This window comes from Nothobranchius furzeri, chromosome 8 (genome assembly GCF_043380555.1).
Source record: "Nothobranchius furzeri strain GRZ-AD chromosome 8, NfurGRZ-RIMD1, whole genome shotgun sequence".
NCBI classification, from domain to species: domain Eukaryota; kingdom Metazoa; phylum Chordata; class Actinopteri; order Cyprinodontiformes; family Nothobranchiidae; genus Nothobranchius; species Nothobranchius furzeri.
The window spans coordinates 72,153,751-72,171,736 of NC_091748.1; the positions used below are offsets into that span (position 1 = coordinate 72,153,751).

The 17,986-nt window shown below is 42.3% G+C and overlaps 1 protein-coding gene across 1 annotated transcript; it reads right to left on the minus strand.

Annotated features, from left to right (window-relative positions):
• Positions 1 to 7,093: 7,093 nt before the first annotated feature.
• On the minus strand, positions 7,094 to 17,595 carry LOC107392968 (fibronectin type III domain-containing protein 7). Its single transcript, XM_015971076.3, has 14 exons — positions 17,264 to 17,595; positions 17,144 to 17,159; positions 16,785 to 17,045; positions 15,748 to 16,008; positions 14,898 to 15,158; positions 13,318 to 13,581; positions 12,980 to 13,231; positions 12,641 to 12,898; positions 12,184 to 12,438; positions 11,055 to 11,309; positions 10,712 to 10,972; positions 10,574 to 10,603; positions 10,404 to 10,441; positions 7,094 to 8,853 (listed from the first exon to the last, which is right to left on the minus strand). The coding sequence occupies exons 1-13, from the start codon at positions 17,330 to 17,332 to the stop codon at positions 10,410 to 10,412; spliced, it is 2,475 nt and encodes an 824-aa protein (XP_015826562.3). The 5' UTR covers positions 17,333 to 17,595; the 3' UTR covers positions 7,094 to 8,853; positions 10,404 to 10,409.
• Positions 17,596 to 17,986: the final 391 nt, after the last annotated feature.

Genomic DNA, 17,986 nt, shown 5'->3' on the forward strand with positions numbered 1-17,986 from the left:
CAAGCACTGCGACACATCTGCATGTTCCCGCAGTCACTCATATTACACGGCCAGCTGTACGGGTGCGCTCCATTTGCGCACCGGCCCTAGCTTCCAGCCAGGCCCAACACATTCCACTTCCCCCACAACGTTGGGTGGGACAGGATGTCATGGCGCTGTCACAACCACGCGCGGCGACACAGTGCGCGGCTCCATCCGCTGGCACTTTGTCGAGAGAAACCTAGTGAAAACAATTAACTAATCAGGGAGAGGAAACTAACATGACCTAAGAGCAAAAACAAAACCTAAAGACAAGAAGAGCAAGCTAAATAACTAATGTTCTAAGGGGGAAGGAAAACTACAAAAACCGGTGGGGAAAGAAACACACTAAAAGAGACTAATTAAATGAAAAGCTGAACCTATAGAAAAACTGCAGAGGGGTGACTAGGGGAGACCAACGTGAGCACAGGACCAGGGAGGGATAATCTGGAGGGGCTGCAGACCAGGGGACACATGAGGAGCACAAGGAGACACGTGAGGGGATCCTTTGAGGGGGATGGAGCACACAAGGAGACACGTGAGGGAGGCGCAGACGCAGACCATGACAAATCCAGTGGCAGATAAAAAGTATAACCTCCAACCTTATTTTAATATTGTCAACAAAAAAATGCAGCAAAGCATCATTTTACCAGCAGTTATTGATGCAAATTTTAACATTCACGAGCAAAAAAACCATGAAAATTATTTATTAATTAGAAAGTATGAAGAAATGTCATTTCTGTTTTTACATTTTTTTTACTTCAGTTCAAACTGTTTAGAATTTTCTGTTTTCATCAAATTTAGCTTGTTTTTTTTAAGTATCTTCAGCTTCAGTCATTTCAGGAGAATTGCTCGGAAAAATAATCATAACATCACACAATTACTTTAAAGGTTTTGAATAAATGCCATTTTAAAAGGCATACAAAACAGCTCCGAGCAGGTCACGGGGTCAGGGACTGATCAGGAATAGGTTAGCTTCTCCTGTGTGCTCAAAATCCTATGTTACTGATCCATTCTACATAAAAATGTCAAATTATTCAGGCAAAGTTCACACATAATATTTGTTTAATTAAATTTTCAGAATGTCACTATGTTCCTTGTACTTTTTTATAATATTGATGTATTGAAATACAGAGAAATCAACTAGTGAATGCAATACATGATGTTCATATGTAAGTAATGAATTTTTAACATAGTAAGCATATTCACACATGGAAAGTATTAGTGTGATACATCTTATGGCAGTGTCTCTTCTGTGTTCTCGTTGTGTAAAAGAAGCTCACAGGCCAAAAAGGTTTGGAGAGGGCACTGCAGTTAAGAAAGTAGATCATTTTTATTATTACGTTATCTTAGATTTGCCAAATGAATAGAAATCTTTTTAAAATCATGTTTTTTTTTCTTGATGTGGACGTTTTAGAGTTATTCTTAAAATGCAAACTGAATTTACAGTATTTAGATACTTTAAAATCATTGTGCATTTCATTTTAGTCCAGTTTGGTAACAAAAAATGAAACACAACTTTGAGTGTTTGTTGGTTACTAAAATAATTTAATGGAGTTGAACATGACGTAGTTTAAAACCATTTTTCATGTCATCCACGACCAACCTACTGTAATTACAAGGAGCCTAAAGGAATGGTGCAACAAATATTTCTGGGTTTTAAGTGTTTAGCTGTCATCCTAGTAGCAGTACGTGGGAACAGTGAGTGATCCCCAGAGACAAAGGCTTGGGAGGGTCCATGAAAGAAAGCAAGTGCCACTGAAACTTTAGACAGGTATGTAATCTTTGGAAATTTGCATTTCAGATACAAAACACATTGTCAGTTGATCTGACTTAATAAATAAATGTTTGATCAAGTCGTCGGTTTTGCTCAAGATAGATTAGTCTTCATCCTGGTGTTTTATAAGCTACATGCTTGGATCTTTTTACGACAGCAGAATAAAGAGCTATCATTCTAGATCATCATTAGAAAACAAAGGAAGTCAACATGAAAGCGGATATGGGCTGTAAACCGCAGAGGGAACCTTAGCTGTCCCACACAAACAAAAGAACAATTTTTGCGCACTCTGAATAAGGACAAGCAAAGTGAACTGATATTTCTCAGTATTTTCGAGCAACTATTATATTGTTCTGAAGAAGACCCTGTTACAGGTCACGGGTATTCAGCTTCTTGTGATGCAACTTCCCTTGAATTTCTCAAGTCATTTTAACCATTCAAGAATGTAGTTTTTATTGCTGCATGTTGCTAAACACAACAGACTTAGGTTATTTTTTACTGATGATTATTATAAATGAATTATGGCTCTGTTTTATGTACATTTGAGAAAGCAGAGTTACCAGCTGTTGAATCGGTCACATGCACAAGTGCACATAAAAAAAATCATTCTAGAAAAGATGCAAACAAACATAAACACCTAGCCCTTAAGAATATGCATGTAAAACACAGATTTTATTAAATTTACAACTCAGAAATACACAATACTGCAGTTGAAGAGGTGTGAAGCCCAAATGGTGTTCAAAGCCCAAAGCGTTTTTGTCATATGCACTGTAAGGAAATATAATCCATTACTTTGTTCTTTTTTTACACAGCTTAGTAAAAAATATTTTTTTTACATTACATGTTTCGGCTAGTAGCTCTAGCCTTCATCAGAGTTAGCCGGTGTCGGTTGCATCACTTCTGTTTATCAGAAACGATAACGTAAATTAGTAGCAGCTACGCTAGGGGAGAGGAGATTATGTGAGGACATCTTATATGCAACGCATTGACGTCTGATTTGTAGTCATGCTAATTACGAATATTTACAAGCTGATGAATCTCAAAGAACCTGACTAGCGTGGTTGAAACACACATCGTTACTTTTCATTTAAATTGAAGTAGGCTACAACATATTTGCAATCCGGGGCATAAAGCCGGGCGTACACTGTGCGACTTTTTCACTCGTAGCACTCAGCTTCAGCTCAAACTGCATGACTTCCTCGCAGGGCAGATCTCACGAGTCATGCGCTCACACTGCACGACCCAGTTCTCGGATGCGATCTGACTGCTCACACTGTACGTCTGGTAGCAACACATCGGCCCTAAAAATATGCTAAAAATAGCAGTTTTTACTCAACACGTCAGACTTTTTTGTCTTGTTTTGCCTGTTGTCCTTCGGGAGTGCTGCAGGAGGACTCACAGGGATTTATGGGGGTTGGACGAGGAAAACAAAATAAAGAAAGTAAATCTGTGTTTTGTGATCAGTTTAATTTGACATGAACATGACAAACACGCTTTATTGACAATATTTGTGAGTAAAAAAACGTGTAGAAATAAAAACGAACAACGTGTGTTATTAGGGAAATAGCGGGCGAGCGGTGTTGTTGCAGGATTGCGCATGTGCCGTGAGCGGTTCTGATACATTTTGGGCAGCGCCGCTTCAACAGTGCGATACCCTCATGAGGGACGAGCGAAATATTAAACACGCCAGAAGTCTGTGCGAGCTCACGATTGCTGATCGGTAGCTGGTCACGTGGTGTTAATCGCCTCTCGTAACCCCCTGTACACTACACGACCGCTCGGCGCAAAACTTGCCCCGATCTTGTGGATTCTCGCACGAGTGGAAAATCAGCTCAAAAAAGTGAAAAAGTCGCACAGTGTATGCCCGGCTTAAGGCAAAGCCGATCAGACAATAGCTCGTTTAGTCCCATTGACATGCATTCCTTTTTTGTTTTTCCGGGGACCCGTGAGCCGACAGGAAACGGGGCAGACTTAAGCCTGCAGCACACGAGAGAAATCTGCTGAGCAAATGGCCTCGAATGACTATTTGCTGTACCGTTTTGTTTATTTTTCTGACACGCAGACAGGGCAGGGGGCTGCATCTGAATACATCATGGGGGTCATGTGAGCGGAGAACACACTTTGATTGGCCACTAGAATAGTTCAGCTCAGCTGGCAACTCACGTAGCGCGCACACGATAAGTTTCTACCCCCCCGTGAGGCGTAAAATATCTGACTGGTCAGATATTCGGCTCAGCATCTCGTGAGGCGGAAAACTCAGTGAAAATCAGGCGCACACGGTGAGCAATCTGCTGATGGTCATTCGAGGCCGTTTGCTCAGCAGATTGCTCTCGTGTGCTTTAGGCTCCCTATTGACTCTCACGTTAAAAAACCAACTTCACTTCAATAAACATGTTTACAGACTGGTTCAAAAAACATTTAAGGTTTAATTTATCACGTTTACTGTAACAACGACTCTGAGGGGTGGGAAGGTTTTTGTAATTCGTCCTTTTAGATGCCGTTATGAATATTTAGGGGTGTGTCCATGGACGTCATTTTCGCTTTAGAAGTGGGGGGGACACGGGGGGGGGGGGGATCTTTACAGTATGCTCTAATTAGCATTTCAGATACAAAACACATTGTCCAACCCATGGTGTCCTACAAGGTTCTGTGCTGGGGCCTCTGCTCTTCCTCCTCTATCTGCTTCCTCTTCAGCACATCCTGAGCTCCTTCAAAGGAATCTCCTACCATCTTTATGCAGATGACATCCAACTGTACATCTCCTTTAAGCCCCATGAGATGTCTAAGCTGCAGCTGTTACACACCTGCTTAGACTCTTATCAAAACCTGGATGGCTGGGAGTTTTCTACAGCTGAATGAAGATAAGACTGAGATCCTCATCTGTGCCCCAGACAAGCTGGTTCCCAAAGTCAGAGACTCTCTTGGTCAGCTTGCTTCCCACACCAAACGTTCTGTCAGGAATCTTGGCGTGACCTTTGACCCAGCTCTCACCCTGGATTCTCATGTCAGTTCTCTTGTTCGCTCTTCCTTCTTCCATCTCAGGAACATTGTTAAGCTGAGTCCCATTCTGTCCCGCTCTGAACTTGAGACAGTCCTCCACACCTTCATCTCCTCACACTTAGACTACTGTAACTCTCTTTTCACGTGTCTGAGCAGAACCTCCCTGAACCGTCTACAGGTGGTTCAGAATGCCTGTGCTCGGCTTCTGACCAAGTCCTCCAAACACACCCACATCACCCTGCTTCTCCTCCAGCTTCACTGGCTGCCACTCAACTTCAGGGTTCATTTCAAGATCCTAGTTCTGGTCTATAGGGCCTTACATGGGCAAGCACCATCTTACATTGGTGATCTTCTTAGGCCCTACACCCCCAGAAGGTCCCTGAGGTCCAGTGATCAAAGCCTACTGGTTGTGCAGCACCAGGCTAAAGACCAAAGGTGACAGATCATTTGCTGCTGTGGCCCCCAGCCTCTGGAACTCTCTCCCCCTGAGCCTGAGATCAGTGGACTCAGTGGTCTCCTTTAAAAAGCAGCTGAAAACTCACCTGGTCAAGCTGCCTTTTCTATGACCTTCTTCAACCCCTCTTTCTTTATTCTGCTCTCCCCACCTATTCCACCTTCCTCAGGATCCACTGACTTCCCTCTTTCCTATTCAATCTCTCTCTTTCTTAACATTTTTTCTTTTAAATCCCAATTGCCAAATTTTGCTCATTTTAAATATATTTTTAAACATTTTCTAAATGCTTTTTTATATTTTTACTTTTTTTTGTGAAGCGCCTCGTGATTTTTATCTTGAGAGGTGCTATAGAAATGATATTTTCTTCTTCTTCTTCTTCTTCTAATGGGAAACAGGCTTCAACACAAACGGTTGTTTTCTGCTTGGTCCTAGAGCTCAACCAGTGTCAACTTAGTATAGTGTAATATTGTTTTTGGATAGTAAAAAGTGCAGGGGTCAAAACTTGACTTTGGAAAAAGTGGGCGGACATGTCCCCCCTGTCCCCCCCAAAATTACGTCCATGGGCGTGTCCTTTTGATTGACGGACAGCAGATGAGCCGTCAGCGTCAGCGCTAGTGGAATGCTCCTGGGAAGGCCTCAGCCTCGCCCTTACATTCAAAGTGTTACAGCCTCGAAGGCAGAAGGTAGCAGCGTTGCCCAGCTGTGGTTTTCTGGCTGAAAGCGCCTGCCAACCTCCAGTAGCTTCGGTTAGCTCGTAGCTACAGCAATTCTGAGTTTGTCGGGTGTCACTCATCTGCCCCCACTCACAGCTCAATTTTTGCGTTTTCCGGGGAGTGACGAAACACGTGATGCAGCTAAGATGGCAGTGGTGGGAATGATCCACTGGTCTTCAATTTTATTGAACCTATAGGAGACAGGGTTTGCTCATTATATAAAAATACAGCCATTAATATTGAGTAGCAGTAGTGGCCGAGTAAAGTTGTCAAAAAAAGCTGTGGAAACCCCTAATTTTGTTGTACATTTCCACCATATTTAATATGGTTGTGTTAGTGTGGAGGAAGCAGGGGAGGTGGAGCCACTGCAGGGTGGACGAGGGGTCCAATCCTGGTGAGAAGGTCTGGAACCATCGATCAGATCCAGTCCGTGGTGAGAGGCAAGCAGAATCTCTGTTAGTGTGCTGTTCAATGTTTCTTCACCAAAGCAATGATTGTATGATCCTGAATGTGTCTATAATTTACAGCTGAGTCACTCTGGGAAATTTCTGAGCATCTTTATAACAAAGAAAATCATTCAGAGTGAAATGTGAGTGTTTGTTCTATCCATACAAAGCCAATGAGGAAGCCGTCCAGTAAAATCAGGGAGTTTCTAGAGATTGATTTCAACAGACTCGCTTCAAAAAAGTTTGATTTCTGTGATAGCGTATCAACAAATGTGTCCCATGCATTAACACAGTGCCGCTAATTAGTCCCTTAAGTTTTCACAAGGCAGAAAACTAGATTGGATTTTGTTTGCTTCAAGTAAGAAATACTGAAGCACAAAATGTTTAAAAAAATGATCATTAATCATCAAAACACAGTTAAATACCCATCATTTCATGTTTTGGATTGTCTTTTATTGGTCTTCCTAATCTTAGAATGTTTGGACAATGTTGGAAATAAAGAATTTTAAGTAAAGTTTACAAGAAAAGTGCAATAAAGTAACTCTAAACCTGAACTTTTGACCTTTGCAGGATCGAAGCTCTCTGATGCTCTTCTGGTTTCCCAGAAGTTTCATCACTTGGAGATGTTTATCTCCTATATCATCTCTTTGGCTCAGTCATGTTCCACGTATCAGCCATGAATGGAAACTATTCCCACAAGAATGTCACAGTATTGTTATTGTGACCTGCTCCGTTCACCGTGAGTGACACAGAAAATCCTCCTTTCAGTTATGTAGGGACTTTAGCCAACAGAAACTTGGGCTGTGGAAATAAAAAGGGCCGCGTCGGCTCATCATAAAACAAAGGAAAATGAATGATGCCAAACAAGCTTTTGGGTCAATGCAAACACGGGTAACTTGGAGTTAGGAGGTCTGCACTTTTAGTCTTGCTAAAGAAGACTAACTGTTCCTTGCAAGGTGATGCATAGCACTGTTGCCTTGCAGCATCACTGCGTCGCCTACAGGTTGTGCAGAACAGCGCAGCCAGGTTCCTGACTGGGACCAGGAAACGGGACCACATCAGTCCGGTTCTGACCTCCCTGCACTGGCTTCCGGTTTGCTATCGTTCACACTTCAGACTCCTCATCTTTGTTTTTAATTTCTTCCAGGGTGGTGCTCCCCCCTATCTGGCCATGCTCTTGACCAGACATTCCCCATCACGCGCTCTGCGCTCCTCTGACCAAGGCCTGCTCGTTGTCCCTCGTTCTAGGTGTCGTACTCGCGGGGACCGGGCTTTCTCAGTCCTAGCACCGTCACTATGGAACCAGTTGCCACCCTCAGTTAGGCGGTCCCCATCTCTGCCAGTCTTCAAGAGTCGCCTAAAAACCCACCTCCTCCGCTTGGCGTTCCTTGAACATGTTTGAATTTGTCCCTCTTTTATGTTGATTTTATCTCAGTTTTCATTGGTTCACTTTTTCCCTTGTTTTACACATTTGTCTTCTACTAGAATGTTTCACCTTTTTTGTAATTTGTAATCTGTAATTTGAATTGCTTTTATTTTCTGATTTATTCACTTTCTTTAACTTTGTACTGTACCATGTTCAGCGCCTTGGGCTTCCTGACAGGGTTGCGGAAGGCGCTTTATAAATAAAGCTTTGATTTGATTTGCAGCAGGAAGTTCACGGGTTCTGAGACCTTGTTGCACAACCTGTCTGTGTTCGGTTTGCATGTTTTCCCCATGTGTGAGTGGTTTTTCTCTGGGTACCCCAGTTTCATCCCACAGACCAAAAACATTCATGTTGTAGACTGGAGACTATACTGTCTCTTGGTGTGACCTTGGGTTTGTCTACACTGCCCTGCGTTGGACTGTAGAGGTGTAGAATTATGTAATACTGATAAAATTCTTTTATAAGTAAATCAGAACTCTGATCTCTTTATTGATTCAAAAACTGATTACACATAAACCACAGAACTCACAAGTGATGCTTGCATTGTTTATTATTGTGAAAAATGCATCGGGCCTTTTGGGTGACACATTTCACACACCTGACTTCACCTGAGATCTCCGCTTCATCAGGAGGCCGCCCACTTGGGGATGAAACAACTACATTTATGTTATGATGTGTTTTAACTAGCTGCCTTTCTTTTTGCATTGCTTTTTCCCAATATGTCAAGTTTTGTACATTTTTTCCCCGATTAGACACAAATGTATGTTTTTCTATCATGCGTATGTCTCATTATAAGCAATCTGAGGAGAACTTTTAAACATTTGTTCTTATTTAATGGTTTAATAAACCATAAATCCAATCTGATGCTTTTGCGCAGACCTGAAATATTAATGCAACTTCAAAGTAAGCTACGTCTTAAAATATGCATCATGGACACGAACTTGATTTAGCTAAACCACAATCATGCTTCATTCCAGTAGAGAAGGGCTTGTGCCGGAGGAAGAGGAGTTGAGTTGCATCTGTGAGGAAGAGAAAAATCAAATCTGCAAAACGTCGGAATACATTTTCTTTTTTTTTTTTTACATAAATAAAATCAGAATGAGATTTTTTTTACATAATTTCATTGAAACTAAAACAAATAAAATCTGGCTCTTGGCCAGATCGTCGTTGTAAATGAGAATGAGTTCTCTTTCAACTCATCTGGTTAGATAGAGGTTAAATAAATAAATAAACATCTTGAATAAAACTGAATTTGGTCTGTCAATGTCAAGTTTATTTATATAGCACATTTCCAACAATCAGAGACTGCACAAAGTGCTGTACACACAGACAAGCAGTAAAAATTAAATGATAAAGCACTGAGAGCCTTCCAGTAGGCCCTAAAATTACGTAACTATAAAATCAGTTAAAAGCAAGGGTAAAAAGGTAGGTTTTAAAAAGAGACTTAAAAGCAGAAAGACTGTCAGCAGACCTAATCTGTAGGGCAGGAGTGCCCAATCCTGGTCCTGGAGGGCCGGTATCCAGCAGGTTTTGTGGTTTTTCTGCTCCAACACACTTGATTAACTGGTTGAATCACCTGTGCAGCATCTCATCAGGCTCTGCAGAAGCCTGTTAATCACATGCTGATTGAAATCAGGTGTGTTGAAGCAGAATTAAAACTAAAACAAGCTGGATACCGGCCCTCGAGGACCAGGATTGGGCACCCCTGCTGTAGGGGAAGGCTGTTCCAGAGCTTGGGAGCGGCCACAGAAAAGGCTCTGTCGCCTCTGGACTTCAGCCTAGACTTGGGAACAGATAAAAGATGTAGAGAGGATGATCGGAGGTTTCGTTTGGGGACATGAGCGTTTAAAAGTTACGACAGATAAGGAGGGGCCAAACTGTGTTGTGCCTTAAAACAGATCAGTAGCATTTTAAATTGAATCCTGTAAGTGATGGGGAGCCAGTGAAGAGCTTGTAAGACTGGTGTTATGTGATCCCTGCGCCTCCTACCTGTCAGCAAGCGGGCCGCCGCATTCTGAGCCACCTGCAAGCGGTGAATTGACGACTGCTCCAGTCCATGATAAAGAGCGTTGCAGTAGTCTAGTCTCGACATGATTAGCAGGTGTATAACCTTTTCAATGTCTCTTCAATGTCTTTGAGTGGTAAATAGGGCTTGACTTTACTAAGAACACGCAAATGAAAGAACACACTCTGGACCACAGAACTTAACTGTTTATCAAGTCTGATTTAAGATGAAATTATGTTTGAATAAAAATAGTTTTGGTATCATTTTTTTTAAATAATTTGTTATGTTTCAGCAAGTTTTCACTAATGCACTTTTTCCATTTAAATTAGTGATAATTTTCTGATTGTAGAAGTGTTCTTTTGACTCTGAGAATGTCTTTTAATCCTGTTTTAACTGTTTTATTAACTTTTACCCTTGTGGCGTGTCCTTTTGTTTAAGTACTGTTCAGTGCCACGGGCTTCTGTGGAACATGCTATATAAATAAAATCTGGTTGATTCTCATCTTGACAGGCACAAGCTGCTTGATTCCTGGATGTTTGGGGTCTAAACAAAGTTTGAACTTACCGTTTATTAGTCGACACTTCTCTTTCCCCGGTAAATAACTGGTGGACAATAGATTAAAGTGAAATTAAAACGTCACACAGGATTCAAAGTGTTTTTTTTTAACATTCTCCAAGAAGCAGGACATTTAAAAGGGCTGAAAACTAGTTTACATGAATAAATTTCACTCTCACCTGTGCCGACGTTACTTCCCGAACACGTGACTACAAGGGCAGAGACCGAAATCCACTCAGAACATTTTCAGAGAATTTGACTTAACCTAAAGTTATTTATGTCAAAAGGAATGATGACAGATTAGTTGTGACAGGTACCTGAGTACAGTCTCTGAGGACAGAACAGGACTTTGCTGCCCTCTGGTGTGAGTGGCGCTACCACCACATGATACACGTCCCCACACTGGACGTGTTCAACATCACAGCTGTTCTCACCAGGAGACGCGGTGCAGGTGTAGTTGCTGCGGCTGCCCGTGAGCTCAGTGACTGAGATGTGGCTGCTGTCTGTGCTGCGCCAGTAAACCCGCAGAGAGTCACCAGACATCGCATACAACCTGACGCCTGACGGGCAGCAGACACCTGCAAGAGATCAAGTGATGTGCTTTTTGTTCTTTTAGGGACGTCAATAGATTCAGCCACTAATCACAAAGTTCCCCCTTACTGGACGAGAAGCCCTGGTAGGTGCAGTTGGACACGAGTCCACTGAGGCTGAACGCCTCCATGGTGACGGTGTAGTTTGTGCCACAGGTGATGCATCCCATGAGGCAGTGGGAATCCCGGGTGTGGCAGCGGGCGTGACCACGCGGTGACGTCAGAGAGGTGATGAAGGAGTGTGCGCCGTTGGCTTGAGACCACGAGATGTTGGTCATTGCCACAGTCACCTGTTCCACCGCTAAAGACGCTGGACAACATGGCTCTGCAGGAGATCAAACACGTGAATCCTTCATTTGTCCTCTTCTTTGTTAAAGAAGGAGAAGAAAATATCATTTCTATCGCGCCTCTCAAGATGAAAATCACGAGGCGCTTCACAAAAACAAAAAAAAATGTTAAAATATAAAAAAGCATTTAGAAAATGTTTAAAGATATATTTAAAATGAGCAAAAATAGGCAATTGGGATTTAAAAGAAAAAATGTTAAGAAAGAGAGAGAGTGAATAGGAAAGAGGGTCGTTAACATTTCTTTTGATTTGCTTCTCTGTTTTAGACTGATTTCTTATTAAAGGTGTGGTTTAGTCATTTATTCAAGACATTTGCAGTGTTCTCTAGTGTAAATCAATATGAGTCATTAAAACAGAAGCTATGACGCTCCTGTTCTGAGATGCAGAAGTTTGCTGTTGCAGAGGTGGGCTGAAAACAGCAGCATTACTCTTTATTATTAATTATATGCACACACCTCACTTCTGATTGGCTAACAGAACGCGTTCAGCCATGCTGCGAAGTCGTCATCACCAAGACACAGTCGGTCCTCGCTGCCAAAGAAAGCCACCGTGTGGGCGGGCGCTAGCCAGGATGGGTGAGGCCATGAATGCAAATCCACAGTGTGACATAGATAAGTGAAGATTTGCAAATCCTAGCATTTCATAGTCTATTTTCTATCAGAAGCTAACGCAGGAGATAGGTGTAGGAGACTTTTTTCACATTCAGCCTGCATGAAAAATTCAGAGTGATCAGAAATAATCACTAAAAATGTTTTTTCAGTAAACCACACCTTTTATATTGCATGCATTTTCAGGCTGTTTGGATTTACTTAACCTACAAAATGATGTCATCAGATGGCCTCTGACCTCCCACCTGTTTCCAGTGAGACAGAGTAGCTGGGTAAACTCTGGCCGGCGCTGCTGGCTGCAGAGACGCTGAACTTGTAGGCGGAGCCACAAGAAAGGTCTGCGATGTCACAGCTGCTTCCAGGGGTGGTGCAGGTGTGTCTGCTGGAACCTCCGTCTGCACTCGCTGTGTAAGTAGCCGCCCTGTTGTTGGCTGTCCAGCTGACGCTGACCGAGGTGGAGGTTTTGGGACTTACATTAAGATTTGTTGGCATGCATGGAGCTGTTTGGAGCAGAAGAAGAAAAGCGATGAATTTCATTTTTGGAGTCTTGGTGAGATTTTTTATTATTATTATTATTTATATGCATTCTGCGGGGTTTTATTGCTTTTCTTCAACAAGTAATTAAAATGCACAAACATGTAATCTATTTTAATTCAATAATAATGCAGAAGTGCAAAATGCAAAAACCCCACAAACGTTTACCCGTGTCTCTGGTGTGAGCTTCACAAGCATGATTGCATCCACTGATTTCGCTACAGGGCATCACAACCACGCTGTAGGAGCTGTCGCAGGTTAGATCAGAGAGGGCGCACACTGATGCTGTGTCATTACAGAGGACGACCCCTGAACTGTCTGCAGCCTGAGTCTGATACAGAATGGCCCCTCGTGAAGCTGCCCAAGAGATCTCCAGGGTGTCGGTACTCACCGCAGAGACAGACACACTATCTGGACAGCAGGGGACTGAAACACAGATAAACAGACATGAAAGACAATCCCATTCCCGTAAAGTCCCGTTCAGATCTAACCTCTGCTGCTACTCACGGGTGGTGTGGTTGAGGACTTTCCCTGGAGGACTGCTGCCAGCGTGATTGTAGGCCAACACAGACATCAGGTAGGTGTAGCCACATTGGCAGCTGTAGGTGCAGTTGATGCCGGTGTTGCAGGTCTCTTCACTACCGTCACCTGTAGTGATGAAGGCCCTGTAGCTGTCTGCGTACGGCACCGTGTTCCACATCAGTGTGCAGTTTCCTCCTGCTGATTGCACAAGAGCCAGAGAGTCTGGCGAGCAGGGGACTGGTGATGGAACAAGGAAGAAGAGCTGAGTTTCGTTTTGAATTTACTGGGTTTTACTAGCTGTTGTCTCTTACGCTGCTACTCACAGGTGATGAATACCACTGGGGTGGATGGGCAGCTGGGTCCAGCCTCGTTGAATGCCGTGACCTGGATGGTGAGAACTTCTCCACAGCCCACCGGAGACAGGGTGCAGGAAGTGGAATTGCTGTTGCAGGTTTGGTTGTGGTCACTCGCCACCTGATACTCAATGGTTCCATAAACCTCCTGGCTGAGCTCCCAGTACACCAAGAGTCCAGCCGCGTTGTTACTCATCACCACTGAGACATTTACAGAAGATGGTGTTGGAGGTCCTGGTGAAAGATAGTGAATACCATGAAGACAAACCCAGAAGAAGAAGAATTCTTCATACTGTAAATGACATGTTGCTGTTTCCTCCTCCTTCATCTGTTAAAGACCAAGTTCACTCTTTAACAAAAAAACATTTGCAGAGATCTCTAGTGTAAAAGAATGCCTTGTGGGTTGATCTGTGTGGGGGAAAACTCTTTCACCCCTGCTAAAAGAGTCAGAGGAGTGGTGAGCAGAACGCGACAGGATTTGGAGTCTTTGATCCTGACATTTGGACGTCTCTCCTCTGATTGGCTAACGGCAACGCGTCTCTACCATTGAGCGTTGGTGTTTTATCTCCACGTAGATATTTTATCTCCACAGATAACACAAGCTTGAAGGGGCTCTGACATGTTGCAGAATTGCTAATGCTAACAGTTAGCTTCTACTTGCCAATGCTAAATGTTGGTTTTTACCAGACGCTGAACTGACAACAGCCTTTGCCATCGTGAGCCGAGGTGGCTGAGTCCATGAATGATCATTTTTAGTGTGACGTAGATCTGACTGGTTATTCTAATCCAGTTGTTTCCCCATTTATTTTCTATCAGTGATTAATGCAGGAAATCGGTAGCCTGACCAGCCAGACCCATACCTCCTTGTGGGAAGAATGGGTCTGGGAACTCTCCTGTTCAAACAACCCCGCCCCCTGAGAATTCTAATCGAGATGGCACCTGAAGCGGAGTTCGCTGCGGCTCTTTCCTCTGTTCTAAATGACTTGAATGTCTTTGAAACCACAAGAAGAAGCAGCGCTAAAAGCCTTTTTTCTTACAAAAGATGTTTGCGCCGCCGCCAGACATCATTATTGACTACACCTAAAAAACTACAGCGCCGCGCGGTACAGTCGGCATTTCCGCCTTTTTTCTGACTGGTTATTTTTTTAGCTGGCTAGTCCCGCCCCCCATGTGCCTCTCTGCCTGTGAGTAACCAGACTAGTTCTTTGTGTAGAACAGAGGACGGGTCTGGCAGGCCAGGCTAGGAAATCGGTGTAGAAGACTATTTTCACGTTTAGTCTGCATGTTAAACTCCGTGTGACCGATCATATTTCAAAATTTACATTTAAAAAACATTTTCTCAGTGAGCTTGGCCTTTGATAAGCTTTCATTATTATCGAGTAAAAACTGTTGTCCAGTTTGTTTTGTTAATGGTCTTGCAAAAATTCTACCTTATTTTGTAGCTTTTTGTTTCTGCACAAATGTAAGACTTTTGCACATTATATTTAAAAATTGAATAAGCCAATTCTTTTTTTTTTTTTCAAATTAATTACAAAGAAATGTGTCTTTACGTGTTTTTTGGCTGATATTCAAACTGCTTTCTCCGTTTCGGCCCTCGGGGTCCCAAGCCGATCCTGCGATGATGTAGAGAGCTCCAGCATCCAGGCCAGGGAAGGTCAGACTGGTGTTGGATGTGTTGTAATTCATCTCAGAGCTGAAGTCAAACATGGATATTGACACAGTGTACTGGACAGCATGAGCAACGGGAGGCCAGGTTACAACGATGCTGTCATTGCTGGGAGACGAGGTGGAGAGCTGGGGAGGAGGTAGCGCTGTACAGAAAAGTTTCACATGCCTGAGTCAAGCATCGCAGTTATTCAAACATCAAGAGAATCATCTATAGAAAGGTTAGGGTTAGGGTTTGGTAAAATCACATGAAATTTTGTCTATGAAAGATGGATTCCAAAGTTTGATGTTAATTCAGATCTTCACAACCACAGCAAAATCCAGATCTGACATCCTATGAGTATCAGAGCTCCTGAAAATATCATATTCATGATGTGAAACTTGCATGATTTTGGAATTTGTCACAAGTAGATCAAATGTTACCATGAGGTGAGAATGGAGAAAAGAAGTGTCCTGAAAACATTGTCGTGTGTTCAGGTTAAGTTACCGCTGATACACAAAACGCCCCTCAGGGATGCTGACACATTGACTGAGTCAACACCAACACAGACTGTCGATAGAGAGGCTCTGCTATGGTGGATCAATTAACTTCATTGGGGCAAATGGAACTGATGGGAAAACCCGAGGATGAACATAAAACTCTTGTCCTAACAGAACAGCCTCGGGGTGTATTGTGATCCTGTGTGCTTTGTTTCCCGTCTGAGGAATTCCCTGAAATCTTGGTAAAAGCACTACCTGTCTTTGCAGTCACAGGAAGCGATGGCTGGCTGCGGCCTCCATTGTTGGCAGCCATGATGCTGAGCGAATACTCAGTGTATGGTGTCAGATTCTTGATCTCAGCAGGGGAGGAAAGCACTGCATCTTCTCTGAAGAAGCCATTGGCGTTCTCAACTCGTATGATGTAATAAGTCGCCCCTGTCTTCAGGTTGAAATCCGCCACCAAGGCCCTGCTATCCTTGGAGCTAACGCCACTGATGGGATCCATCATATCAGGAGCTAAAAGAGACGAATGTTAGACATCATTGTGTGGAGTGCTCCCAATCAGTTGAAAATGGCTAAAGTCTTGAGTCAATCCACAATATATATTATCTATACTTGACCTACAAGAAGCCAAAGACGTTTAGTCCAGTTTGTCACCATTTCAAAGGATTTTTTTGGCTTTACAAGCTACCTAAGTTTGACATAAGAGTCATTTAAGCATTTAAATATTCCTAAAATCAAGGGATGAACCAGTGTTTGTTTGCAGTTTAACAAAGTGCACATTTAAGAACATGCTCCTCAATGTGTCGTCATTGTTCTTCACCTGAAAATGCAAAGCAAATCTCTGAAGGATCCAAAAGCCTGAATTTGTTACAGTATTTTTTTAGAAAGTCTTGCTCCATAAAGACAACATTTAAAGAAATACTGCAAAATAAATAAATAAATAAATAAAAATAAATCACAGCTAAAAAAAAAATCACTTGAAAATTTGCATTGATTTATTGTCTTCTTTGTACTTAGTCTTCCTCTGGCAAATTTATCTCCTCAAACTCTGATACGAAGTTTTTTTATTCTTCTAAATTTACTTTACTCTGCTTTCGTTCCTTTTACAAACTGATTAAATGGAAAACTTAACTAAAGTGTTCCATTTTTGTAAAATGAAGCAAGATCAAGACAGTTAAATATACAGACCTACAGGAAGGAATTTTTAAATGATCAACAACAACTGACTTCATAAATCACATTTGGTCCTCCATATCTTATGCATTAGAAGGTTAGACAACACAACTCACCTGTCTCTGTCTCGATTGATGCGGTGCTCAGGACTGCCTGGTTACCATCCAAAGCTTCTATGGTGAAGATATATGTGACACTTTGGGAAAGGGAGCTGATGGAGCCCATCACTGTGTTTGTACCAAACGTCGAAAAAGCAACGGGAACGTTTGGTGAGCTTTTGAGGGCAGCAGTGATCCGGTATGAGGTGGCTCCGGTATACTTGGTCCATCTGAGAATCACAGTCTTGGATGTTGCAGAGAACTTGGAAACTTGGATAGCTGCACGAGAGTGATGTAAGATCATTACAGCAAGTCAATGTTCCACTGCATTTTCATTAGATCAATCCACTGCAAGATTACAACTGAAAATACTGTACCGGATTGTGCTGCAGTCTGCAAATTTAGAGAAGAAACATTCAACTTTAAATGTTCTAGTGACAAATTTTAGGAGAAAATTTGCATCTTAGTAACATCACATAGGCTAACTGTAGGCCTACCTGTGAGCAGATGCCCAGAGAGACAAAAATCATCAACCACTTCACGCCGTCCATTCTCAATATGTTCATCAAAGCCCTTCTCACAGTGTTTTACTATCTCAACACTTATTTTTGATTCCCAAAAACACTCTCATGTCACCTTTTCCTAAAACATGTGGTGTCTATTCAGTTAAAATACAAGTCTAGCTCCTCCTGCTTTGGAGCAAACGTCCAATCATGTAAAAGCTTACTAAAGACAGATGAGCAACATGTAGCTACAGGCATGATATCCTTATCCTATAATAAAGGATGAAGCCACCACTTGTGACATACGTGTCAGGTAGAGGGGCTGGATTTCCCCTCCACTGGAGGGTTCAGATCAGTTTCATACACTTTGAAAGTCTGGAGTCACAAAGTTCTTAAAGATTGTTTTAAGTCATTTTGATTGCTTGAACATACATATTTGTAGCAGTTTTCTTATTTTTATCTTGTATGTTTCTGTAAAACTGACTATGTGTCTGTTGCTGCTGCCTCTGGCCAGATCGTCATCGTCAATGAGAACTTCTCAATCGACCTATCTGGTTAATTAAAGGTTCTTGACTGACTGTTCTAAAAATCTCTAAAGGTTATAACTTTGGATGCTGCTTTTTGTTGTTGTTTTTGTCAAGACTTAACTGAATATTTATAATTTGATTTTTGATTAATCCATTACTATTGATTTTTATTATTGTTTAGTCATTTCGT

Excerpts from the sequence above, each read along its gene's own strand:
- LOC107392968 (XM_015971076.3), bottom strand. The coding sequence starts at position 17,332 with ATGAACATATTGAGAATGGACGGCGTGAAGTGGTTGATGATTTTTGTC. Across the intron at positions 16,009-16,784 it reads ATCAATCGAGACAGAGACAG|CTCCTGATATGATGGATCCC; the intron begins GTGAGTTGTGTT and ends CGTCTCTTTTAG. Across the intron at positions 10,442-10,573 it reads GGGAAGTAACGTCGGCACAG|TTATTTACCGGGGAAAGAGA; the intron begins GTGAGAGTGAAA and ends ATTGTCCACCAG.